The 27,067-nt window shown below is 36.9% G+C and overlaps 3 protein-coding genes across 3 annotated transcripts; all 3 read left to right on the top strand.

Moving 5' to 3' along the window:
* On the top strand, positions 16,481-19,269 carry LOC18785061 (probable LRR receptor-like serine/threonine-protein kinase At4g36180). Its single transcript, XM_020556672.1, has 2 exons — positions 16,481-18,938; positions 19,051-19,269. Exon 1 carries the CDS (start codon positions 16,967-16,969, stop codon positions 18,098-18,100), a length of 1,134 nt encoding a protein of 377 aa, XP_020412261.1. The 5' UTR covers positions 16,481-16,966; the 3' UTR covers positions 18,101-18,938; positions 19,051-19,269.
* LOC109947367 (probable inactive leucine-rich repeat receptor-like protein kinase At1g66830) lies at positions 18,304-22,764 on the top strand. The gene is made up of 4 exons (XM_020557315.1): positions 18,304-18,770; positions 18,884-18,938; positions 22,473-22,577; positions 22,711-22,764. Exons 1-4 carry the CDS (start codon positions 18,304-18,306, stop codon positions 22,762-22,764), a joined length of 681 nt encoding a protein of 226 aa, XP_020412904.1.
* LOC109947156 (SKP1-like protein 1A) lies at positions 25,726-26,921 on the top strand. Its single transcript, XM_020556673.1, has one exon. The coding sequence runs from the start codon at positions 26,153-26,155 to the stop codon at positions 26,699-26,701; it is 549 nt and encodes a 182-aa protein (XP_020412262.1). The 5' UTR covers positions 25,726-26,152; the 3' UTR covers positions 26,702-26,921.

The following is a 27,067-nucleotide window of genomic DNA, read 5'->3' as shown; positions in this document are numbered from 1 at the left end:
ATAAAACCTTGACCCCCGGCTCCTAGAAGTGTGTGCACTAATTTAGAAATGTTTCCTATACCCACAAAAGCTTTCCTTACATTTGAGATGGTTGAGAAGTACCTTGGGACTCAAAAGCGTTAAAGTCCCAAAAAGTCAAGCCGGGACCCCGTGGGCTCGCGACCTTACAATTATGATCCGTAAGCTCCTAGAGCTTTTAAAATACCTAGGACACAAGTCCTGAAAGTTTGACCTCGATCCGACGGTCGGATTGACCGCGATCATACCATTGGATAATTATTGCAAACCTAAACCTCGGGTTCGCGATTTCGGAAAATCCAGGACTCCGATTTACAATCTGTCAAATCCTATACGATGCTGGAAATGTCTAAAACAACATATCTGAAGATGGTTACGGTCCAAAGGCTCAACTGTATTGAACTCGGAAATCACACAATATGCGATATCCGTTCGGGGTTCAAACGTTGTCCAAATTAAGATCCGCGAATTCCTACTCGCTCATGACAACACCGGGATCACTCTAGAACCGAATGTGGTCACTACCTTGCTGCCCACGCTCCTCCACATGTGCTGGCAGCTCATGGGTGGCTTGATAAATTCCGACAACCACAAAACTTTAAAATCTTGAGCCCAACTTCCTACCCTAGGTTTAGAACATAATTTGAAGCCACTATTGTTCCTGGACCTACCCCAAAATTAGCCGGAAGTGGCCGGAATCGCACTCTCAAAATCGGTTGAAACCTAAATCGAAAATCAGTGTATCTACGCTAGAAATTCCTGGAATCCTACCTAACCAGCAGCTAAGTCACGAAAAATAGCTAGAAAACCATACCTCACTCATCCGATTTGGTGACCGAATGATGGAGACCGAAGGCTTGGAAATTCTATCAACACCAAAGCCATCTCAGACGTTTTCCGGCGGTTCCAAGGGCAGGAATCGGTCGGGAAAAGAAGAGGAAGCGGTGGCAGTTCGAACAGATCTGGTCTCGTGGCCGGTGGTTCACGGTGGTGGCGATGGGTGCGAATGGAAGGTGACGGCTGGAGGGGGAACGTTGGGAGAGAGAGAGAGAGAGAGAGAGAGAGAGAGAGAGAGAGAGAGAGAAGACAGAGGGAGAAGAGAAAGAATTGGGGTTTTAAAATTCTGATTTTGAAAATTACCATTTTGCCCTTCTTCGTATTTTGACCGTATTTTCTTCGTTAAAACTCCGATTCGAGCTCACTACGTGTCTACGGACTCGTTACGTCGCGCTCTATGCAACGGTACAAGTGAAATTTCCAAATTCCTTCCCGATCAAAAGTCAACTTTTTCCTTACTAAATTACTCTAGGGCAAAATCGTCTTTCTCCCCAATTAATTAATGATTAAATATTATTTAAGGATCGGGTTGTTATACATACAATACCAAGGTGCCATGAAAGTTCGAACCTGAGACCATTAGTCTGCAAATCAATCTTTTTTTTCTTACTAGGAACAGTTAATCATTGTTATCTAAAATCTGTCCATTGAAGTTTTAAATTACCCCATTCACCTAAGTACCAATTTCACCTTCTCTTCCTCTTTTGACTTGTAAGTCTACTTTCCTTTGTAGTGTATTTGAGACGAACTACAAAAAGACGAATATTCGAATAAAACAATTAAGTCATCACTTGTCTACTTGCATCATGAAGAGATTTTTTTTTCCTTTAATTGTTTTTTTTCCCACAAACTGTGGTATTGACTGAGAAAGAGTATGGAGTACGTTCTATAACCTTTTTTTTTTTTTTTTTTTCTTTTTATGTAAGATTAACTCCTTACTGAATGTTACAGCACACAAGCACACACCTTGCATATTGAAGGTGAAAGATCTACACTTTGGAAAGCCCCCCCTCCCCCTCCCCTACATTATTTAGAAGAGAAAAAAGGAAAAAGTATAGAATGAGGGGAACAAGAACCAAAGCTACTATTTCTTTTTTCGGTAAACAAACGATAGTCTCTGAACTAATTAAAACTAATGTAATCTACAAGGAAAGGGATTTGAACTTGGGCTGAAGGGGTAAGCTCGTCGTCCTAACCAATTAACCTAAGCCACATTTGCAGATGTATACAAATACAATAATATTGTCCAAACTACTCTAAATCTAAACTACTATATTACCTTCCTTTTATAGTCAATATGACTTTTCCCCTTCAAACTAATTATGTCTTACCGACAACCTATTATTTTATTTTTTCTATAAATAAAACCCAATTTTTATAAGTAAAACCCGATGACTGGATCCTACTCATCAATTTACCTAATTAAACTTAAAATCTGATTTATTGTACTTTTTTTAGATTCAAAAAATACCCATAATTAATGTTTATCAATATGCACATAATACATTAATGGTGTTTCAATTTTGCATAGATTTAGGAAATTTTAAGTAACTTTTTCCTCTATTTTTTAAAATCAAGTACTCTTTGGAATGTCCCAATTTGACCATTTACTGTTTTAAATTTTAAATTACTATTGGTCAGATAATTTTTATATCAAAATTTCAGGTCTTAATGATTTGTATAGTTTGAAATTAAATTTTTTTCAAAGGGAACAGATGGATCTAGAACTATAATTTCTTGTTCCCTATAGTTTTAGATACATCTATTTTAGGTTCTCGAAATTACCTACATTTTCTTAGGTACACTAAAATACAACAAACTAAGGTAATTAATTCTTAGTTATAAAAAAAAGAAAAAAAGAATTATGGATAATTAATTTACCTATACAATCTCAGTAAATTCTTATACTTACAAAATGGGTGCATTTTTGCTCACCACTTTAATCCTAGGTGTACCCTCACCACCCCTCCCAAAAGTTGACACATGTCCATGGGTTTAACTATAGTTAATTCTTTATTTGTTATTTATTTGATGACATTATTATGAGAGAGAAACAATACTTCAATAAGATTTTTCCTGATTTACTCTTATTCTAACGTAGCAAACTTTCCACTTTTCTAAATTAATTAACAACAACCCAAATAAATAATTGGCAATTGACAGGCTTCAATACTTTGAAGAACACGCCCAAATACTTTGAATCTCAATTGGCTTTATGTTAACTCCATTTTTGCTCACCACTTTGTTTTGTCTCATTTTGTTTACAAGAGACGGTTTTGACTGGCCTTTGTTTGAAACCTCTATTTTGGTTGGAAGAGAAATCTTTAAAAGATGGTAACTTTTAGCTGCTTCTTTTGAGTGCTCGGCTGATTTACTTTTACATATGATATTGGTTTTAGTTGCATTTGAGACCCTTATTTTTTATTTTCTTAACGTTTCTACCAACATTGGACTCGAAAAGTGGAAAGTGTCAATTATTTATTTGGGTTGTTGTTAATTAATTTAGAAAAGTGGAAAGTTTGCTAGGTTAGAACAAGGGTAGATCAAGAAATTTTTTATTGAAGTATTGTTTCTCTCTCATAATAATGTTATCAAATAAACAAAAAATTAAGAATTGACTACAGTTAAACCCATGGACATGTGTCAACTTTTTGGAGGGATGGTGAGGGTACATCTAGGGTTAAAGTGGTGAGCAAAAATACACCCCTTACAAAATATAGGTAAATTGGTACCTTTTTTAATTTTATAAATAACGTGCCTAATTTTTCATAAATAATGTACCTACTTATTTTATAGAACTAATAACGTTGCTATTTTTTATATATATAAATAATGTACTTATTTTCTCATAATTAATGTACCTTTTTTCTCTATAAATATTTATGTATTTTATATATAGATAATTTACCCTGATTGAGAATTGCTCATCGTCTTCAGAATCTTGCCCTTATTCCGACTGAGAATTGCTCCTCAACCAATCCATATGCATCTCACCACCCAAGCTCTCTTGCTTCACTGGGACCGTGTTTTGCTCTTTAGTTTTTTTTTTTTTTTCATTTTAGTTGGTGTTTAATTTTTAAACTTGTGTGTTTTAATAACTATTATATTATAATTTATATCCAAGGGTGGGTGACCATAATTTCCTTGGCCCACAGGAGCCAAGAAGAACGGGACCAAGTAATTCATATACTAATCATTTAACGAGCAACAAAACAAATCAAATCAAAGAATCCCAATGCAAAATGAAGGAAGCTGCTCCAAAACTCTATGATTAGATATCCGACACTAAATATACATAAGCTCACTGTCTTCGGAGTCATGGGAACTCTGAAGTTAAGCGAGTTGGGGCTAGAGCAATCCCGGGATCGGCTCTGTCGCATCACGATATTGTCCGCTTTGGGCCCCCCCTTTTTACCCTCACGGTTTTGTTTTTGGGAACTCACAAGCAACTTCCCAGTTGGTGTTCTCCCAAAAGGACTCGTACTAGATGGAGGTGGAAATGTACATATAAGGCACATCACCCCCTCTCTGTTGGTCGATGTGGGATGTTACAATCCACCCCCTTAGGGGGCCCGACGTCCTCGTCTGCACACTGGCACCACATGGCAGAGTAGCTCTGATACCAAATTGTCACATCCAGGGATCGGCTTTGCCGTAGCACGATATTGTCCACTTTGGCCTCCCCTCTCTGCCCTCACGGTTTTGTTTCTGGGAACTCACAAGCAACTTCCCAGTGGGTCACCCATCCTAGGATTGCTCTAGTCCCAACTCACTTAACTTCGGAGTTCCCATGACTCTTAAGCCAGTGAGCTCCCGAAAGGCCCCGTGCTATATGGAGGCGGACATGTACATATAAGACACATCACCCCATCTCCGTTGGTCGATGTGGGATGTTACAGATGGGATGCAAAGCCAATGGTTGAATGGACATAGGAAGGCACCTTACCAAGTCAAGTCAAGTCAATGCGTTCAAGTCAGTTGGAGCACACGTTAGAAGGCAAATCACCATATCAAGTCTAAGTCACAAGTCTTCGATCTCATCCATTAATTTTCCCAATATTCATTGATTTATTACTTGTTTACTTGGACCACTGACAAATTTTTCTTCAATGATCTTTTTCCACATAGCGACATGAGTAAGAGTCGGTTGTACGTTATATGGTTTTTTTCTTCTTCTTTTTAGAAAATTTGGTATAGACTTTAGATGACATAAGTGAAATTGGACCTATATTTAAGAGCTTCTTTTTGTAAATTATGCCACTCTAGATTCTTATTTTTTGTTGGACCCACCCTTGACTCTTAAGTAGAAAAAACTTAAACTTCGTGTAACATTAATAGTGTGTTTACTAATCAGGAATTAGAATTATCATCAGGAATTGAATTCCACCTATGGAGGATTCCTGCGTTTACTTCAAGGAATTTAAAAGTAAGTGAGGCCCACATAAAATTAGGAATTGAATTCCTGATTTTAGAGGAATTCATTTCTTGGGTGAGAGGTTGTATTCTAATTCCTGGAGAACTAACCTATTAGGAATTCATCTTTTTTTACCTATTATATCCTCATATAATTTTTAAAATTCCAAATTTGCCATCGACTTTAACCCAAGAACAAGGACATTTTAGTAATTAGTACCACTCTTACCCCAATTCCATATGGTTTAGTAAACAACTTCAATAGGAATCTGGAATCTAATTCTCTTAAATCAAACTGCTCCTCAATTCAATTCATCCTCAATTCTATTCCTCCTAATCCAATTACAGATTAGTAAACATGTCATAAGAAACAAAAATCAATTTGGTTGCTCCTGAGAATTAAAGCAGATAATTTAATCCTTATGCATTTTATATAGCATATAATTTACTCCTTTATATGGTTTTCTCCTGTATGATTGTGTGGCACTGTTTTTGCTAAACCTTGCTTTTTCTTTGTAAAGGCTTTCTTCCTTTTTTCCTATATATATCTAATGCAAGCTAGTATATATGAAGAAACACTGAGACAAACATATATCAATATATATATACTTGCAGTGTTTTTGCATGTGCATGTGCTTTTGATCAATTAACATGAAGGGTGACGGAAGGTGCTTTAAGATAAACACACCAAACAACGACCACCACCACCGATAAAGAAAGATAGAATTACTCCACCACCTCTGCTCTTTCATAGAATGGAGAAAATCAAGACTGATATGGACAACCAACTCCACATCCACCTTTGAAAATCTAAACATAATCTTTTAAAAAAATCTCTGCAAAAAAATAAAAAATAAAAAACCCAGTCCACCCCCAATCTCCCATATCCCATGTCTCTTACGCACCTCCCCTTCCCCTTCTTTGTATGCCTGTCTCTCTGTTTTCTCTCCCTCTCTCTCATATGGGTTGGGTATGGTGAGAAAAAAAATCCATATGCATCTCACTACCCAACCTGACTGAGAATTGCTCATTGTCTTCAGAATCTCGCCCTTATTCCGACTGAGAATTGCTCGTCAACCGATCCATATGCATCTCACCACCCAGGCTCTCTTGCTTCATTGGGAGCGTGTTTTGCTTTTTAGTTTTTTAGTTTTTTTTTTTCATATTAGTTTTTGTTTAATTTTTAAACTTATTTTTTTAATAACCCTTATATTATAATTTATATCCAAGGGTGAGTGACCACAATTTCCTTGGACCATAGGAGTCCAGAAGAACGTGACCGAATAATTCATATACTAATCATTTAACGAGCAACCAAACAAATCAAATCAAAGAATCCGAAGGCAAAATGAAGGAAGCTGCTCCGAAACTCTATAATCAGATATCCAACTCTAAATATACTTAAGTATTTCGTAATCATCACCGTATGTTTCACTTAAGTCAAGTCCACATTTGCAAGAGGATAATTGTAACTTGTGCCCAGGGGGATGAGATGCAAAGCCAATGGTTAAGTGGACACGGAAAGGGACCCTACCAGGTCAAGTCAAGTCAATACATGCAAGTCAGTTGGAGCACACGTTAGAAGGCAAATCACCATATCAACATCAAGTCTAAGTCACAAGTCTTCGATCTCATCCATTAATTTCCCTAATATTCATTGATTTATTACTTATTTGCTTGGACCACTGACAAATTTTTTTCAATTATCTTTTGACACGTAGTGACATGAATTAAAGTGGTGAGTCTCTCTTCCTTTTGTTCATATGTGGCCTTCATATTCACTTTTCAGTCTTTCATTTGAAAACACTACAATGGCACACTCTTGTAGCTTCCAAAGAAATTCCTATGCAGCTTCTTGGCCCTCCGAGTTCGGGGAAATTAGGAAGTGGAAAAACAATTTTCTGAAGCTGACCAGTTGGCTTTTCAAAGAAAGAAAAAACATAAAAATGGTAAAATAAAGTAATTGAGCAATTGAAAAAGCGAAAGGAAAAAAAAGAAATTACCGTTTGTTGACGTTTGAGTTAAATGTGGATGTGTAAAGACTTAAAAGTCTAGTTTACACTCAAGTATGTAGACTTAACAGTCTTTTTGTAGAACCAAAAAATTTAAAAGACTTGACAGTCTTTTTGTGTGAGTCAATCATCATCAGTTTGCATACGAAGACTTCAAAGTCTACTTGAAGATAACTGTCCACAGCAAGCTCCTTGCCGAACATTACAAATTACTAAGATGGACAAATGCTCAATAGGATTTAATGAGGATAATTAGTTGATTTAAGGAATATCTCTTTTTCACGTGTCATTTTTTATTGACCGGTGAAATATGTGTTTCCGCAGATCCCGCATTGATTGTCTTAGTAATTTCCTTTGCATCTAAAAATAATTTATTCAACCCTAAAAAAAAAATATTACTCCATCTTGAAATGTTTCCCCTTAAACTTGTTTGCCACACTAATCACAAGGTATACTAGTAAATGTTTCAAATCACCTAGGATAATTTTTTCAAGCATTATTGTGGAGATAGCAATATAGTGCTATTCCTATTACAAGAAATATTTTTCCTTTCTGAATGATACATTCAAATGTATTTCACATTGAATCTACATATACGGGTGGTTGTCCACATGGCATTGTATGAGAGCATCATTGAGCTATGTCACTATTCAGCAAAACAGTATGCTATGTCACTGAACATACACAATTCTTTTTATATTAAAAAAATTAACCCAAAATTTTAAAAATAGTACTTTTATTTATTTATCGAAATTTAAAAAATAGTAGTATGAACACTACATCTATCATCCTCCTTTTTTCCACCAAAAGAAATCTTATTTGATCTTTCTCATTTCTAATTAGTCTAATCGGACAGTCAATACCTACTTAACGTGTGAGTTCCATATGGCTGTGGAGACTTAAAAGTCTTCGAAAATTGTACAGTGCGCTAGGTGTATTGATGCGCCATGAATTAAACCTAATGCGTACGTTGTATAGTTTTTTTCTTCTTCTTTTTGGAAAATTTGGTATAGCCCATTTCTGATGACATAAGTAAGATTGAATCTATATCTAAGAGCTCCTTTTTATAAATTAGAACTAAAGAGTTCTCCTCATTACAGGTTACAAGATGCCACCCTAGATTCTTATTTTTTGTTGGACCCACCCTCGACTCTTAAGTAGAAAAATCCTAAAGAAAGGCAAAATTACTCCACCACCTCTGCTCTTTCATAGAATGGAGAAAATCAAGACTGATATGGACGACCAACTCCACATCCATCTTTGAAAATCTAAACAAAATCTTTTTAAAAAATCTCTGCAAAAAATAAAAAAATAAAAAACCCAGCCCACCCCGAATCCCCCCTATCCCATGTCTCTGATGCACCTCCCCTTCCCCAGTCCGCCCTATCCCATGTCTCTGTCTTCTCTCCCTCTCTCTCATCTGGGTTGGGTATGGTGAGAAAAAAAAAATCCAGATGCATCTCACTACCCAACCTGATTGAGAATTGCTCATCGTCTTCAGAATCTCGCCCCTATTCCGATTGAGAATTTCTCGTCAACCAATCCATATGCATCTCACCACCCAAGCTCTCTTGCTTCACTGGGAGCGTGTTTTGCTCTTTAGTTTTTTTTTTCTTTCATTTTTTTTCATTTTAGTTGTTGTTTAATTTTTAAACTTGTTTTTTTAATAACGCTTATATATCCAAGGGTAGGTGACACAATTTCCTTGGACCACAGGAGTTCAGAAGAACAGGACTGAGTATGTAATTCATATACTAATCATTTAATAAGCAACAAAACAAATCAAATCAAAGAATCCGAATGCAAAATGAAGGAAGCTACTCCGAAACTCTATGATCAGATATCCAACACTAAATATACTTAAATGTTTCTTGATCATCACTATAATACGAGAAACTTTTGTGTGTAATCATAAGACCCCATGTAATATTAACCTAAATTATAGGGGCATTTCAAAATAGACTTGGTCAATAACCAAAGTGTTTTGAAAAACTCTCGTATTATAGTTGTTGAATAAAAACTCAATTTCATTTATTATGATCAATAATATATAGTTATTATATTAATATTGGGTAGAGATATTTCCATATGTTTCACTTAAAGTCAAGTCCACATTTGCAAGAAGATATTTGTAGCTTGTGCCTAGGGGGATGGGAGGCAAACCCAATGGTTGAGTGGACACGGGAAGGCACCTTACCAAGTCAAGCCGAGTTAATATCTGCAAGTCAATTGGGGCACGCGTTGGAAGACAAATCACCATATTAAGTCTAAGTCAATAGTTGCGTTGAAAGGCAAATCATTATATCAAGTCTAAGTCACAAGTCTTCGCGATCTCATCCATTAATTTCCCCAATATTCATTGATCTATTACTTGTTTACTTGGACCACTGACAAAGTTTTCTGCAATTATCTTTTTTCACATAGTGACATGAATAAGAGTCGGTTGTACGTTGTACAGTTTTTTTCTTCTTCTTTTTAGAAAATTTGGTATAGTCCAATTCTGATGACATAAGTGAAATTGAACCTATATCTAAAAGCTCCTTTCAAAGAAAAAGCATAAAAATGGTAAAATAAAGTAATTGAGCAATTAAAAAAGCAAAAGGAAAAAAAAAATTACCGTTTGTTGACGTTTGAGTTAAATGTGGATGTGCAAAGACTTAAAAGTCTAATTTACACTCAAGTATGTAGACTTAACAGTCTTTTTGTGGAACCAAAAAATGAAAAGACTTAACAGTCTTTTTGTGTGAGTCAGTCATCATGAGTTTGCATACGAAGACTTCAAAGGCTACTTGAAGATAGCTATCCAAAGCAAGCTCCTTGCCCAACGTTACAAATTACTAAGATGGACCAATGCTCAATAGGATTTAAATAGGATAATTAGTTGATTTAAGGAATACCTCTTTTTCATGTGTTATTTCTTTATTGACCGGTGAAATATGTGTTTCCATAGATCTCACATTGATTGTCTTAGTAATTTCCCTTGCATCTAAAGAAAATTTATTTAACCCTTAAAAAAAAAATATTACTCCATCTTGAAACGTTTCCTCTTAAACTTGTTCGCCACATTAATTACAAGGTACACTAGTAAATGTTTCAAACCACCTAGGATAATTTTTTCAAGCATTATTGTGGAGATAGCAAAATAATGTTATTCCGGTTACAAGAAATATTTTTCCTTTCTGAATGATACATTCAAATGTATTTGAAATTGAATCTACATATACGGGTTGGTTGTCCACATGGCATGGTATGAGAGCATCATTGAGCTATGTCACTATTCAACAAAACAGTATGCTATGTCACCAAACGTACACAATTCTTTTTATATTAAAAAATTAACCAAAATTTTAAAAGTAGTTCTTTTATTTTATTGAAATTAAAAAATAGTACTTTTATTTCTGCGTCTTACTTTTTAACTCATGCGTCATAATTAATTTGGTTTCTATAAGTTATGATGGAACAATTAGAGTGTACTTAATTTAATTACCTCCATAATGATTTGTATTCTTATTTGTGAGAACTTAGAATTGCACCTTGACATTCTTGTCTCATTGTGATTGATGTGTGATTTCCATAACATTAATTATGCATTGTATATAGCAGATAATTTACTCCTTTATATGGTTTTGTCTTGTATGAATGTGTGGCACTGTTTCAGCTAAACCGTGTTTTCTTTGTAAAGGCTTTCTTCCTTTTTTCCTATATATATCTGATGCAAGCTTAGCATATATGAGAAACACAGAGACAACCACATATCAATATATACTTGCAGTGTTTTTGCATGTGCATGTGCTTTTGATCAATTAACATGAAGGGCGACGGAAGGTGCTTGAAACTCTTTCTTGCATTATCGATCCTTTTCCTACAAAACGTAAAAGGAGGAGAAGTTGGCCACAGCTACAACCACAGCCACAGCCTCAGAGATGCTAAAGTGACAGTGAGGTGCATAGAGAGGGAAAGGCAAGCACTACTTGCATTCAAACGTGGCCTGGTGGATCACTTCAATCATCTCTCTTCTTGGGGTTCAGAAGCCCAAAAACAAGATTGTTGCAGATGGGAAGGAGTCTATTGTAGCAACCAAACTGGCCATGTGATTCAACTTGACTTCGATCAACCAAACTGGCCAATTTCATTTTTTTTTTAAGGTAAGATTATTAGTCATAAACTGATTGAGTTGCAGCATTTACAATATTTGGACCTTACATTTATTGATTTCAATGGGAGCCAAATTCCAGATTTCATTGGTTCTCTGACCAATCTAAGATACCTCAGTCTCTATAACTGTAATTTGGTTGGTCAAATTCCAAGTTCGTTTGGAAACCTCACGCACTTGCAACATCTCTACCTCGGCCATAATCAGCTTCAAGCAGAAAATCTCAATTGGCTCCCTGCTCTTTCTTCTTTAACGTATTTGGACCTAAGCGGAGCCAATCTCAGTACTGTTTTCGATTGGCCAGAAGCAGTACTTAATAAGCTCCCTAAATTAGTAGACTTGACCTTGGAGAACTGTAGTCTTCCTCCTCTTCCTACAACAATTCTTTCCACTATTCTTTACAAAACAAATTGTTCTACATCTCTTGAAAATGTTTATCTCTCTGATAACCATGTCACTTCGTCAATATTTCTTTGGTTGTCCAACTACAGTACAAGCCTTGTTGAATATTTGGATTGCAAAGGGAGCAAGAAATGTACTGAGAGAGAGAGAGAGAGAGAGAGAGCAGTGAGCCTTAGATTGTTCTAACAGAATTCTTACTCTGCATAAACATTACAGCAGAGCTTATATTCCCTCATGACTATTACATGTTCTCTCTTACATCAGTAGATTCAAATCTAACGGATTGCAATAGTAGGCCAATGTGAGTATGACACATGGCATTACACAGCTGTCCTAACAGCTGGGAATTCAAAACAGACTCAAGCAATGCACCTGGCATATAAGCACAAGGCACATAGCTAACACAGATTAAAAACAGATTGAATATAAACTGACATAAAACTTAGTAACTAATCTGAAATTAGCTAGACAGTTTACATTTTAACACTCCCTTCTAAAGTGCTAGCTGATTTCACTCCAAGCATTCTCCTCAAATAGTCAAACCTGTCTTTGGGAAGAGCTTTGGTGAAGATATCAGCAATCTGCTCTTCTCCCTTGCAGTAGAGCAGTTCAATCACTTCTTCTTGTATTGCATCTCTAATAAAATGGAACTTCCTTTTAATATGCTTGCTTCGTTGATGAAAAACTGGATTTTTAGCCATTGCTATGGCTGAAGTGTTGTCACAAAACACAGTTGTTGCAGTCGTCTGTTCTTCCCCAAAATCTTCAAGAACAAACCTGAGCCAAATGGCTTGTGATGTAGCTTCTGCTGCACTCACATACTCTGCCTCTGCAGTAGAGAGAGCCACACTGTGTTGTTTGACTGATGCCCATGAAAAAGCACCACTTCCAAATGAAAATGCATATCCAGAAGTGCTTTTCATATCTTCCTCAGATCCACTCCAGTCACTGTCACAATAACCAACTAAGAGTGCAGATTTTCCTGTCACATACTCAATTCCATAGTCAATTGTGCCTTGTATGTACCTTAGAACCCTTTTAGCTGCCCCATAGTGCATCTTAGAAGGGTTGTGCATGAATCTTGCAAGCAAGCAGGCAGAGAACATGATATCTGGCCTGGTTGCAGTAAGGTACAGCAGGCTGCCAACAATTTTTCTGAACAAACTTTCATCTGCAGCATCACTTCCATCCTCCCTTTTCAATTTATCAGTAGCCACTAATGGAGTGCTTACTGACTTGCAGTCTTTAAGTCCAAACTTATCCAAGAGAGTGAGAGCATACTTCTTTTGATGAATGAAGATGCTCCCTTCAGTTTGTGTTACTCCGATACCAAGAAAATGGTGGAGTAAACCCAAGTCAGACATCTCATACTTGCACATCATTTCAGCTTTGAATTCTTTCATCATTTCATCACTACTTCCTGTGTACACTATGTCATCTACATAGATTGACACTATTAGTGTTCCCACACCTTCCTTTGTTCTCACATAGAGAGTGGCTTCACTTGGACTTTTGTGAAAACCACACTTACTCAAGTAGGTGTCAATTTCACTATACCAGGCCCTTGGAGCCTGCTTCAACCCATAGAGAGCTTTTCTTAACCTATACACCTTATCCTCATCACCTTTAACCACAAAACCATCCGGTTGATCAACATAAACTTCTTCTTCAAGGACACCATTTAAGAAGGCTGACTTGACATCCAATTGCCATAGTTTCCAGCCTTTCTGAGCAGCAAGAGCAATGAGAGTTCTAATGGTGTCTAACCTTGCCACAGGAGCAAAGGTTTCATTGAAATCAATCCCTGGTTTTTGTGTGAATCCCTTGGCAACAAGTCTTGCTTTATGTTTTTGAATGGAGCCATCAAGATTAAGCTTAATTTTGAATATCCACTTCACTCCCACAATTGGTTTACTACTTGGCCTGTCAACCAATTCCCAAGTGGAGTTTTTCTCTATCATAAGTATCTCCTCAGTCATAGCCTTCCCCCAAGCTTCATCTTTGACTGCTTCTTCAAAATTTTCAGGTTCAATGATGCTCATCTTGCATTGAGCATACACTTCACTCAAATTCTTCCATTTCTTTGGGGTGTGATCATAAGGTTCTAATGGAGCAGAGTCTTGAGTAGTATGCACATCACTATTTGTTTGTGTTTCCATAGGAGACTGCACAATCTGTTGCTGTAACAGATTTGGTTCTGAATCCAAATCTGACACAGTTGAACTTGCTCCATCTCCCCAAGACATAGGAATTTGCAATGCCTCACTTGTTTCGCGCGAATTCCACATTGCTTCTTCATCAAAAATAACACTCCTAGACAGTTCAATCTTTTGAGTTCTCAAGTTGAGCACTCTATACCCCTTTTCACATACACCATATCCTACAAATACTCCCTTTTCACCTGTGTCTTCCAGCTTGTGCCTTTTCTGTGTGGGGATGTGAATATAGCATAGAGAACCAAATATTCTCAAATGCTTGACACCTGGTTTTCTTCCACTGAACTTCTCAAATGGAGTGGAATTGTCCAGTGCACTTGTAGGACTTCTGTTTTGCAGATATACAGCTGTATTGACAGCTTCTGCCCAAAACTTCAAAGGGATTTTCTTCTCATGCATCATGGCTCTTGCCATTTCCATCACAGTACGATTCTTTCTCTCTGCAACTCCATTCTGTTGTGGAGAGTAGCCTACTGTCAGTTGCCTTTCTAATCCCATCTCTTCACAGAACTTTGAGAAATCCAGAGATGTGTATTCTCCACCTCTATCACTTCTTAGCTTCTTAATTTGATGACCACTTTGTAGTTCAACCATGCTTTTGAACCTTTTGAATATGTTGAATGCTTGAGACTTATGCTGCAAGAAGAATACCCAACACATTCTGGTGTGGTCATCAATGAAGGTGAGAAAATATCTGTTTCCTCCAGGAGTGATGGTCTGCATTGGACCACAAATATCTGAGTGAATCAGTTCTAGTGGTTGAGAGGCTCTCCAAGCTCCTTCCTTATCAAAAGAGCATCTGTTATTCTTGCTTACTGCACAACCTGAGCAGACCTTCTCATGTTCTTGTAAATTGGGCAGTCCCTGAACCATATCTTTCTCCTGTAACAACTTCAAACTAATATAGTTTAGGTGGCCAAATCTTCTGTGCCACAGCCAGGAAGTTTCTCCAATTGTTGCTCTGTTTGCCACAGGAGGATTGACATAGTCAAGATTCAAAGGAAAACATCTGTTTCCCTTCATTGGCACTCTTGCAATGCAATCTTCCAGCTGCCTATCTCCATAGATATCAACTGCATTGTCACCAAATACAAGCCAATGCCCATGTTCTATCATTTGACCTACACTTAGCAAATTTTCATCTAACCCTGGTACAATCATGACTTCTTTGATATATCTAGTCACACCCTTCATTTCTATAGCCAAAGTCCCTTTGCCTATTGACTGCACTAGATCACCAGTCCCCATTTTGACTTTACTCTTCACACTTTTATCAATATTTACAAGTAATGACTCATGAGAAGTCATGTGATTGCTGCATGCACTATCAACATACCACATATTCACATTCTTTCCAATTGTTGCAGCATGGCATGCATAGAACATAATAGCAGGTTCAGTTACCTGATTTGCAATGTTAGCAAGTTTCCCTGCCTTGTTTGCTTGGTCACAGTCCTTGACAAAATGACCAAAACGATTGCAGCCATGACACTTTGGTTTTCCTTTAAACCAACACTCACCATAGTGTAGCTTCTCACAATGTTTGCATTTTCCAGACTTGTCTCCTTGACTTGGTTTTCCCCCTTGATTGGCACTGTTTTGAGGTTTAGAATCCCATTTCTTATCCTTGGACTTCCAGTTCTTCTTTGATTTATTTGAGCCAGAACTAGAACTTGATTGTGATCCTTTTGAGTTTATGCTCATGCTGCTGAAAGCTTTCTCAGTGGTGCTTTCTGCATGTCTGTCAAGGCGCTGAGCAAAACCTCTTAATGCTGCAATGACCTCCTGCACTTCAATAGTTTCAATGTCCCTAGTTTGCTCAATCACATAACAGACTGGATCAAACTCCTTGGTTAGACTTATTAGCAGTTTTTGAACTATCCTCCCTTTGGTCAGATCTTCCCCATATCCCTTCATTTGATTTACAAGCTCAAGTAGCCGAGTGATGTATCCAGACAAGATCTCATCATCCCTCATCCTGGTGTACTCAAAATCTCGACGCAGACCCTGCAACATGATGGATCTGACTTGCTTATCACCATGAAACTCTTGATGCAAGATATCCCAAGCACCTTTTGAGGTTTCTTCATTTGAGATTCTGGGGAAGATGTCATCTGAAACAGCACCTTGGATAATACCAAGAGCCTTAGCATCCTTCATCAACAAGGACACCATTGCTGAATCTGATGACCCTTCTTCATCAGCTTTTGAATCTGGAACTTGAAGGCCTTTCTCAACCAAATTCCAGATTCCATGAGATTTGAAAATTGTTCTCATTCGAATCTTCCAAAACTCATAGTTCTCTCCATTGAATATTGGAGCTCTAAGATCACTCCCTCCTGACCCAGCCATCTTAGACCAGAATCAATGAGCTGAGAGTAGGAATTTCTCGTTGGATTTCCAGACTCAGCTCACACAGCTTCAACTCCCTATCCAGATCCAACCTGCGCACCTGATACCATGTTGAATATTTGGATTGCAAAGGGAGCAAGAAATGTACTGAGAGAGAGAGAGAGAGAGAGAGAGCAGTGAGCCTTAGATTGTTCTAACAGAATTCTTACTCTGCATAAACATTACAGCAGAGCTTATATTCCCTCATGACTATTACATGTTCTCTCTTACATCAGTAGATTCAAATCTAACGGATTGCAATAGTAGGCCAATGTGAGTATGACACATGGCATTACACAGCTGTCCTAACAGCTGGGAATTCAAAACAGACTCAAGCAATGCACCTGGCATATAAGCACAAGGCACATAGCTAACACAGATTAAAAACAGATTGAATATAAACTGACATAAAACTTAGTAACTAATCTGAAATTAGCTAGACAGTTTACATTTTAACAAGCCTTGTCTTTCTTGACCTCTCCTACAATAATCTAACTAGTTTCATTCCCGATTTCATTGGAAACATGAGCTCTCTTGTGCATCTGGATCTCTCTGATAACCAGATTGAAGGAGCGAATCCAAATTCGTTTGCAAGGCTGTGTAATTTGCAAACATTGTGGCTTCAAACAAATCATCTGAGTGGACAATTATCCAAGTTCGTTCAACTATTGCCTAGATGTGCTCAAAACTCATTAGAGGATTTGTCTCTCTCTGAGAATGTTCTTGCGGGGTCATTAAACAATCTTACAAGCTTCTCATCTTTGAAAGCCTTGCATCTTGATGCCAATCAATTAAGCGGAAAAATACCTGAAAGTATTGGGCAAATGTCGCAACTGGAGGACATCGATTTCAGCATAAACTCTTTGAAAGGGGTGGTTTCAGAAACTCATTTCTCAAAACTCTCCGAATTAAAATATTTGGATTTATCCTTTAACTCGCTGGTTTTAAATTTCCATTCTGATTGGGTTCCTCCCTTCCAGTTGAGTGACATAAATTTGGCGTCCTGCAAGGTCGGTCCTCTTTTCCCAAAATGGCTTCAAACTCAAAATGATTCTTCCCAGCTTGATATTTCGAATGCTGGAATTTCTGATGTCCTTCCAAGTTGGTTTTGGAGAAATTTTCATCGCGCATACGTTATTAATCTCTCACAGAACCTAATCAGAGGAATATTTTCAAATTTGGTAGTGAAGTTTACAGACCTAGCGTTAGATCCAAATTATCCCTTAACTCGAGCACAAGCCTCACATCTGGATCTCTCTAATAATAACATTTCAGGGTCGCTTTGTCCAGATATGAAATTAACATATGTTAATCTTTCAAGCAACAGTTTTTTTGGAGAACTTCCAGATTGCTGGAGCGATTTGGATACTCTAGTCATGCTTGATTTGAGTAACAACTCTTTTTCCGGAAAACTTCCCATGACAATAGGCTCTTTATTTCAAATGCAAACTTTGAAATTAAGAAGCAACCGATTTGTTGGAGAATTGCCTTCATCGTTGAAGAACTGCGCAAGTTTAGAAGTTATTGATCTGGGAGATAATAAATTATCAGGACCAATACCTACATGGTTAGGTGTGAGCTTCAAGAATTTGGTTATCCTTATGCTTTCCACTAATCACTCTTCAACGGAAGCATGCCCTCACAATTATGCCATCTAATACACATTCAAATTATGGATTTCTCCATGAACAACATCTCTGGAAGCATACCCAAATGCCTGAACAATTTGACTACTCTGGCTCAAAAAGGAAATTCAATTCTATCCAGCAGACATCCTTATTTTAGATTTACACATAGGCCTGATTATCAAAAAAAATATATTAATTATGAGGATGATGCAAGCTTCATCTGGAAAGGAATAATGCGGAATTACAAAAGCACTTTGGGCCTTGTGAAGAGAATTGATCTCTCAAGCAATAGATTAACAGGAGAGATTCCAAGTGAAATCATTCATCTCGTTGAGTTGAGTTCTTTAAACCTTTCAAGAAACCGGTTAACTAGTCAAATAACTCCAGAGATTGAAAAATTGCAGTCATTGGATTCTCTTGATTTGTCAAGAAACCAGATAGATGGAAGAATTCCGACAAGCCTTGCTCGGATAGATCGTCTTAGTTTCTTGGACTTGTCATATAACAACTTGTGTGGCAAAATACCAACAGACACTCAGCTCCAAAGCTTTGATCCCCTTGATTATGCTGAAAATCCTCAACTCTGTGGCCCTCCACTTAAAAAGATGTGTGCTGATCAAAATGAGCCAACTGACTTGAGCAATGAAGAGGATAAGGATGAGTTTATAACACAGGGATTTTACATCAGCATGGAGATTGGGTTTGTTGCTGGACTTTGGGGACTTTGCGGCACTTTGATATTCAACAGGACATGGAGATACACATACTTCAAGTTCTTGAATGATTTAAATGATTGACTTTATGTGAGGACAGCTTTGATCAAGCGGCAACTAAAGCTAGCACATGCTTAATGGATAAGCTCGCGGAGGTACTCTTTCTCTCTCATCATTAATTTCGTTTTATAATTATTTTCTTATTGCAATTTTTCATTTCTCCAAACTGACGGGTATTAATTTGTTTACTTTGATATTTAACTGCAGCATCTAAATTAGGAGAAAAGTAGCTATAGCTGAATGCCTCCTTTTAGTTCAAGTGTGGAAGATTGCCAGTAAGTGCACGCACATCTGGAGAAGAGTTTCCAAGTTAATTTGGAGTGCTTAGTAGGAATAAATATGATTTATATTGGTGTTAATTACTTGTCAGAACAATTAATTCGGAGTTCTCCGATTTATGTTTTTTATTTGATTGAGAGAAATAAACAGATCCATTCAAATCCAATCATAACAGAGGCAATTATAATTATACATGAAGAAGACAGCCCCAAAGGATGGTTCTTGCAAACAATAAACCATACAAATAAGCAAGACAGTACAATTTAAGCAAGAACAATGAGCAAAACTCCACTGACATTTTAATCCAAGCTCACTCCGATTAATGTATTAATTCCAGCTATAGTGTTATTTTAATTAACTAAGCCAAAGCCAAAGCGAACTTGATTTCAAATTACAATGTGAGGCTCTGTTTTGGTCATCTATTTGCAACGTACAGCTTCTCCTTGTAAATGTGTGGCTCTGTTTTGGTCATTCTTTCCTTTCATAATTCAACATCTTGTTCTGGGCACACGGTAGAAGATGCCTTTTTGTAAATAGACTTTTTGTATTTGGTCAGGCTTGCAGTGCTCTATTTTGTAGATTTTAAGATTGTATTAGGCTTACTTGTGAGCTTCAAAATGCCTTGTACCAAAGTTTATGTATAAAATGTGTGCTAAATCTTGTGTGTGGAGTACATGATTGAAGGTCTTCCTGGAACAGCAATCACAAGTATTTTCTCTCTTTTCAATTTGTAGAAATGTTCAAGTTCTTGCCCATTACTCACAGATAAAGGCTCCAACATATGCAATTCCATCAAGGCCTGCAGGCCAATCACTGCTGTCTCTTGGATATTACAAACATTTGTAGAGCCATAATGAAAACTTGGTAGGCAAACCCAAATATTCGCATTGACCATTTGCTTAAACTTGATAGGCTAGCAAGGGGCTTGTAGCTCAAAAGGTTAAGAGCATCTATTCCTGCATTTAGTGACGGACCCATACTTTTTTCCATATGGGGGCATAAAAAACATTTCATAGTTGGCTCCTACAAAGTCTAGGTTTTCGTAGCAATACGATATATATTATAACACATAATCTATTTCAATAATTTTTTTAATATATGATTTTGGGCCAAAATCTAAGGCTTTATATATTGGACCACATGTTTATTAAGTCTTGGGTGTTGATATTTTCAATATAGGAGAGGTTTTGGGCTAAAACCTTGAATGCTTTACTTATTTAGGGTGCTAAGTGGGGATTTTGCATGCAAAATATTAGCCAAGTGTCTTATTTTTATTGGCAAAGTGTTTGGCTAGATGGGTGATGAAAACACCTAAGTGTGGGCAGCTGCTCACAGTAGGCATGTATTGGGTCCGCCAATGTATACACCCATGTTTTCTGCATTTCCACATCAACCCACTTAATTATAAAATAGAAAAAAAAAAAAGAAGGAAAAGAAAGAAAATAGAAAAAATATAACAATATCAATTTAAAAAATGTAAATAAGAGTTTTACAATTATACAATTAGTCTATCAAAATTCTTATCAAATATGAACAAAATCCATGTCAATTACACAATTAATCTAACCAAAATTAATACAAATTAATCTAACCAAAAGTACATGTGATTTGGAAGTCACGACATAAAAGTAGACGTGATTACAAGTTTGGGGTAACTTTCGATGAATTTTTTAGAGCAAATATGACTTTTTAGTGAATTTATGATGTTGGTCGAATTAAAAATTGACACGTGGCACCTTGTTAATACATCATTTCAAAAAGGAAAAATGAGAAGCGCTGGATTACAACCCCTTCTTCTTCGGAGAGCTCTGCAACTTCAATTCTAAAAGCTTTTAAAAACTTTTAAAATTCATAACTTTGGTTGTAGGGCTCCGATTGACGAACCGTTTTCTCCTACATGATCGTGAGATCTAGCCCAACAATATAAGGTAATATTCAGGGTCTCACCAGCAGCAAATAATACAACCTCTGTGGCCTTTCGTCGCTGTGTCCTTTCGTCAAGCAACTTGCGTGCATCTCTTGGGGTCGTCGTTCTGCTTGCCATGTGGTCTGCTCAGACCTCCACAAGCTGTCCATAGCCATTTTTCCAGCCAGTTCGTGGGGTCAAGCGACCCCTCTTGTCCCTTAATCCGTCCGTCCCTGCCTGCACTCGAGGTCCTAGATGTGATTCCTTCCTCCCAATATCGCATGTAACCAAAAACAAACAAAAAACTTGATAGGCCAGACCCAGATGAACCTGGTTTTCATAAACTTATTGGTCAGCTTGACAGTGGCTTATTAGAAGTCCAAATTGGTTGGGAAAGTAATGTCCACCAATTTTAGCAGATACCCTTTTGGACAATGTTGAACAGAGCACTTAACTTGATTGTTAATGTCTAGGGCCCCTGATAACACAGAGAGAGAGAGAGAGAGAGAGAGAGAGAGAGAGAGAGAGAGAGAGAGAGAGAGAGAGAGAGAGGGAGAGAGAAAAGAGAGTTGAAGAAGAAAGACACAGTATTTTTAGAGAGATTTGTATATTGATCTTTTCATCATGACTGATTACAATAATGACTGTTATATACAGAGTTAATCCTGGACTCTGTTATACACAGAGTTGAAGAAGAAACATTCGGATGATCCCCGTTCAATACATGGCCTTCCTCCTAAATGTCAACGTGCAATATTGAACTTTGGGTTAAAGTAGGTTGAATTCCACCAACATCATGACATTGTATGACCTTTGTACGGATGGAGCCCAGAAGCAAATGATCGACAAACGTCTAGATCCAAGAACAATTAAATGAGAACGACAAACATCTAGATCCAACTTCCAAGAACAAGCAAATGATCGACAAGCCTCTAGATCTATTTAATAATGCAGTCCCGCTCACCTAAGGTCCTAAAAATGAGATCATGTGAGGTCCTCTTTAAAAACGGCCCTTAGATTAATCTAACGGCACATATCATTAATAATATTAACCCACACTCGTACTCCTTGTTTTATTCAAACAACCCTTTTAATTTGTTAAAAAAAAAAAAGAGACGCACGTTCAAACGCTTGTCTTCAGCTTCTCGCGATCTTTTGGCAGCATCACCTGCAACTTCTCTCTCTTTCTCAATCTCGTCAAGCATTTGAATGTAATGGCCAAATTTCATTGTAAATTAATTACGTGCCACAGCATGTCATGATGAAATAAACGGCAGTGATTGGTGTAGTAAACCCTTTTAATGGTTCCAGATATCTTTCTGGTCTTTCGTAATCTTTTCTATGATGATAGAATGCAGCAGGTTTCAATATTTTCTGCATGATACATTAACATCTTCATTATCAATGTGATAATGTTATGTTCATTGCTTTAATGTGTGACCAGAGGTTAACATTTTTGCATGTTCTCTGCAGGTACATGGGTACAAAAGTCGGTATTAGTGATTTAGATCCACTGAGATGGCCTGGTTCAAAGTGGCGGAATCTTCAGGTGGCTTAAGCTACTCTGAGCTTTTACCAAGTGATCTTGCTTTTATGTTCCCTAATCAATATTATAATGAAGAATTTTTCTGTTTGCTTTGAATGTTCAACGGTTGATTCTTCTACGTTCACTTCATTAACAGGTAGAGTGGGATGAGCCTCCTGAAACGACCATTACACTCTGGATTCTTGGTTAAGTTTTTTATTCTGTTTTCAAGCAGGGAAGTCTGTTAGATGTTTTTTAATGACTTTTTTTTGTGCTACCAGGAGCAGAAACTGAGTGGGGAAATTTGATTAGAAGACCATCCATTCGGGTTCCTGAGATTGGAAATGGGAACTCTTTTCCTTACTCGATTTTAAATCTATGAACTCTTTTCCTTACTCGATTTTAAATCTATGTTTGGAACAGCTAGTCAATATGCTACTGAAACCTCAACTTGTTAATCATGCTGGAACTTTAGCTGCTCTACAACAGCAATCGGCTGCTAATGGAGATTTAATAGCAGATATGAAGACCATGCAGGCCAAACTCAACCAAAAGAATCCGGGTGTCTTTACAGAAGGTATATCTATGGAGAAAAAAAAAGAGAGAACTATGAAGTTATTAACAAAGAAAAAAATGGAGACATAAACATATAGATAAATGTAAATAGAGAACTACGGAAAAAAAAAATGTAAACATAGAAACACACCAAAACATAGGAATAAATAAATAAAGAATTGACAAAAAAATTCATATAAAAAAAAAAGACAAAATAAAGTAGGCCCATTTAGGCCCGCCCTATTGGACTTAACCCAACCCGACTCTTTTCAAGCCCGACTCATGGGATGGGCTTGGGCTTTGAATTTTCTAAAAAAATCGGGCCCAGCTCGCTATTTTTTCTCTCCTCTTTGAAGCCCAACCTGACCCTGCCCAAGCCCATTAAGTTTGAGCCGGGCTTGACGAGGGTTAATTGTAATGGATTGGAGGTGTGGACAATAAACAAATTCTTGATTGGAGAGGGAATATATGATAATTGATTGAATTTAACCACATGGCATTCTGACCTATTCTCCTATGTGCCTCACATGCTACACTTATTTGATTGTGTTTCATGCCTCATGATGCAATGCGTGTTTTGGATTGGCTAATGCCTGAGAGAGTGAGAGAGAGAGAGATTCTTTCTGTTTGATTCAAAATGAATGAACTAATTGTCTAGGGCTTTGAAAATGGTTTGTGGAGGTTAGTGGAGGTATGAAAATGGTAGGAAACTAATGTTTGTGTACAAACAAAATTGACTAGGGCTTTGTTCTAAACTCAATAGGGGGAGTTGATTATTGTGGTAAATAATCCTCAATTTTACCTAATCTAGATAAGGACCAAAAACTAGCATGTAGAACACATCAAAATTACGAAAAATTGCCTATCTATTGCTATTGGAGACTTTGAATTATCGATATAGCAAACAACTAGTTCAGATATACACATACCGTGTCTTTCCTATAGAGATAAGTTTGTGAGGCATCTGTTTGTGTACTTGAGAGCTGTTGGGTTTGTGTGTTCTCTTGTATTTCTTTGGTAATTAATAAGAAACTTCCTTTGGTTAGGAAGATACTCCAATATTGGAGGAACCCTTAAATTGTTTGTGTTCCTTATTCTTTGTTCATCATTTGAGTTCTTATTCTGGCTTAAAGTATAACAAGTGGTATCAAGAGCCCAGTTTCGGCATACAGAATATAATGGATTCCTCATATCATATGCTCCTCGAACAAAAGAAGCTTGTCAAGCCAAGTACATATGCAATATTAAACATCATTCAAGGAGCGCAGGTTGTAACAATATCAATAGTATTGTAACTTGCATTGCAATCCTACGCTTCTTGTGAACCAACAAAATTTATACCGATGAAGATATTCATTATTCATTTCATGATCATATTTTACCATTAGAAACATGAAATGGAAATTATGTCAATTAAAAGGAATATTAAAAGATTGAAAATTAATGAAAGTGAAATGGAAAACTTTTCGGAAATGTTTTATGTAAGGAGATGTGATGCGCAGAAAAAGCTTTGCAAATAAGATCACCCTATATGGCACACTTTTGGTAATACTAAGAAAGTAATCGGAAGATATCACTTTATTTCCTTTCTCATGTTTGTTTTGAGTAGGAATGAAAAATAAAGTTTGTATAATTTTCCAATTATATCCATATTAAATCAAATAAAAAAATGCATTTAATGATATATTGTAATTCTAAATTGTTAATTAGGACAAAATGGTCATGAAAAACGTGCATTTAATATTTGCTCATTTTCCCAAACTTTCCTATGAGGAGGGAAAACAAAACTCAAGTTGGGAGAAGGGCTTCCCTTTCCCCTTACTTTCCCATGTGCAAGTCTACTATTTCTCATGCATAAACTTACCAAACATGGGAAAACAATTGATTTCCCATCTCCAAGCCTATTTTCCTATGAACTAAATGGGGCCTGATAATGAAAGTAACCGTTGGGAATGAAAGTGAGAAGAAAAAATCTTCGTGTAGCAAAGTGTTAATCTTGGGAAACTTACAAGTAGAAAAGTGAAACTTACCTTAATTTCTATAAACAAACCCTACACCATTTAATTTCTATAAACAAACTCAAAAAGGACAATTGACCATGTTGAATTTAATTTTGATTGTTGAATTTAATTTTGATTATTAAATTACTTTGATGTCATGTTGAGTGTTTTGGATTTTTATTTATGAGCTTTTGAGGTTGGGCTTGTTTTAAGAAATGGATGGAAGTTTTGTAATTTATAGGAAGTTTGAAGCCTCTTTGTTATATTGTAAATGGATTTTGTGTGTGTTTCTAAAGTTCATTTCACGTATGTTTTTTTATTTATAATTTGAACCTCTATATTAGTCATAATAGTGAAACTCTCTTATTTTTACATGCTTTCTAGCATCTGAGTTTTCCTTTTTAGAGTACCAAGAGAGAGAAATACAAATATCTAAACCCAATACATACCAAAACAAAAATTGGGTATTTGGTTGCTGAGAAACTTCGTCTTTGGAAAAGCAGATGGAATTTGAAGTTGGGGAAATGGAGCCGAGTATTTAAAGTGTGATTTTGTTCTGTTATGAATTTAAAGTCGCCCCAACTGATGAATTAAAAAGTTTGAGTTTAATGCAGGAAAGCAATCAGGAGTCGTGCATTATTTTTCTGAATTATGGCTATAAGGGTCAAAAGATACAGATGAAAGAAAAAACCTTTCCCTTTCCAATTTGTTACAGGAAAAGTTTTTAAGAACTTTCCCTTTCCTATCTGTTACAGGTCAGACGCACAAAAATACAATTATTCCTATTTGTTACAGGGGCCATCAGCCAACTTTCCTTTTCCTAGTATGAGAATATGTTTCCTAATACGAGAAAAAAGAAAAAGAAAATATTCATCTCCTATTCCTAAAAGAACAGGGTGTTAGGAGTAGGCTATAAAATCACCCCAAAGTCTCTTAACCTTTGCAACTCAAATCACCCAGCCCTTCAACTTCCATAGCCAAAAAAGAAAAACTCTTCCAAGTTCTCAACTCAAAGTCTTAGTTAATATTACAAAGACCAAAACAATGGCCTCCGTTGAGATGAAGAAGATAACCCTGAAGAGCGACGACGGTGAGATCTTCGAGGTGGAGGAGGCTGTGGCCATGCAGTCGCAGACCATCAAGCACATGATGGAGGACGATTGTGCTGATGGCGCGATACCTCTGCCGAACGTGACCAGCAACATCCTAGCGAAGGTGATCGAGTACTGCAGGAAGCACAGTGAAGAGGCCGCTGATGGCGAGAACAAAGAGGACATTCTGAAGAACTTCACCGATGGCGAGAACAAAGAGGACATTCTGAAGAAGGCCACCGATGGCAAGAACAAAGAGGACATTCTGAATGACTGGGACGCTGAGTTCGCGAAGCTGGACCAGGTCACTTTGTTTCACCTAATGATGACTGCAAATTATCTCGACATCAAGGGCCTGCTGGATTTGATCGCCAACACTGTGGCGGGCATGATCATGGGAAAGACACCTGAAGAGATCCGTGAGACCTTCAACATCAAGAATGACTTCACATCTGAGGAAGAAAAGAAGATTCGTGAGGAGAACCCGTGGGCATTCGAGTGAGAGAGTTAGAGATCCCCTTACATACATGTTATTATTACATAATTTGACATTTTGTCTATTATTTTTCTTCTAGTTATAATTTTTTTAACTGTTCTTTTTTAAATAAATTTGTTTGTTGGGTGATTGCTTAGATGTAACCAATATTTCTGCGAAACCTCTTTTGTCAAATATTTCTATCTAATGATACAAGAGTTATGTCTCCCTGTTTTGTGTGTATGGATGAAGCTTTTTGTTCTCAGACAAATTCTTAACAAATTACATCTCTTGGAAATTAACTAAACTGACTCACAGACCAAACGGCTAAAGTTATCATGATTGCTCCTCTAATTTTTTTTTATTGGCAAGAAAAACATAATCACCAAGATT

Source organism: Prunus persica, chromosome G2, assembly GCF_000346465.2.
Source record: "Prunus persica cultivar Lovell chromosome G2, Prunus_persica_NCBIv2, whole genome shotgun sequence".
In the NCBI taxonomy this organism is placed as follows: domain Eukaryota; kingdom Viridiplantae; phylum Streptophyta; class Magnoliopsida; order Rosales; family Rosaceae; genus Prunus; species Prunus persica.
The sequence above is the reverse complement of the archived record's forward strand: the minus strand, read 5'-3'. Positions and strand labels throughout refer to the sequence as shown.

Bases quoted from the DNA above. Each gene is read 5' to 3' on its own strand.
- LOC18785061 (XM_020556672.1), top strand. From the start codon at position 16,967: ATGAGCTCTCTTGTGCATCTGGATCTCTCTGATAACCAGATTGAAGGA.
- LOC109947156 (XM_020556673.1), top strand. From the start codon at position 26,153: ATGGCCTCCGTTGAGATGAAGAAGATAACCCTGAAGAGCGACGACGGT.
- LOC109947367 (XM_020557315.1), top strand. From the start codon at position 18,304: ATGCGGAATTACAAAAGCACTTTGGGCCTTGTGAAGAGAATTGATCTC. The intron at 18,771-18,883 runs GTTTGTTGCTGG...ATGTGAGGACAG, and splicing joins TACATCAGCATGGAGATTGG to CTTTGATCAAGCGGCAACTA. The intron at 22,578-22,710 runs GTGGCTTAAGCT...CTTCATTAACAG, and splicing joins CAAAGTGGCGGAATCTTCAG to GTAGAGTGGGATGAGCCTCC.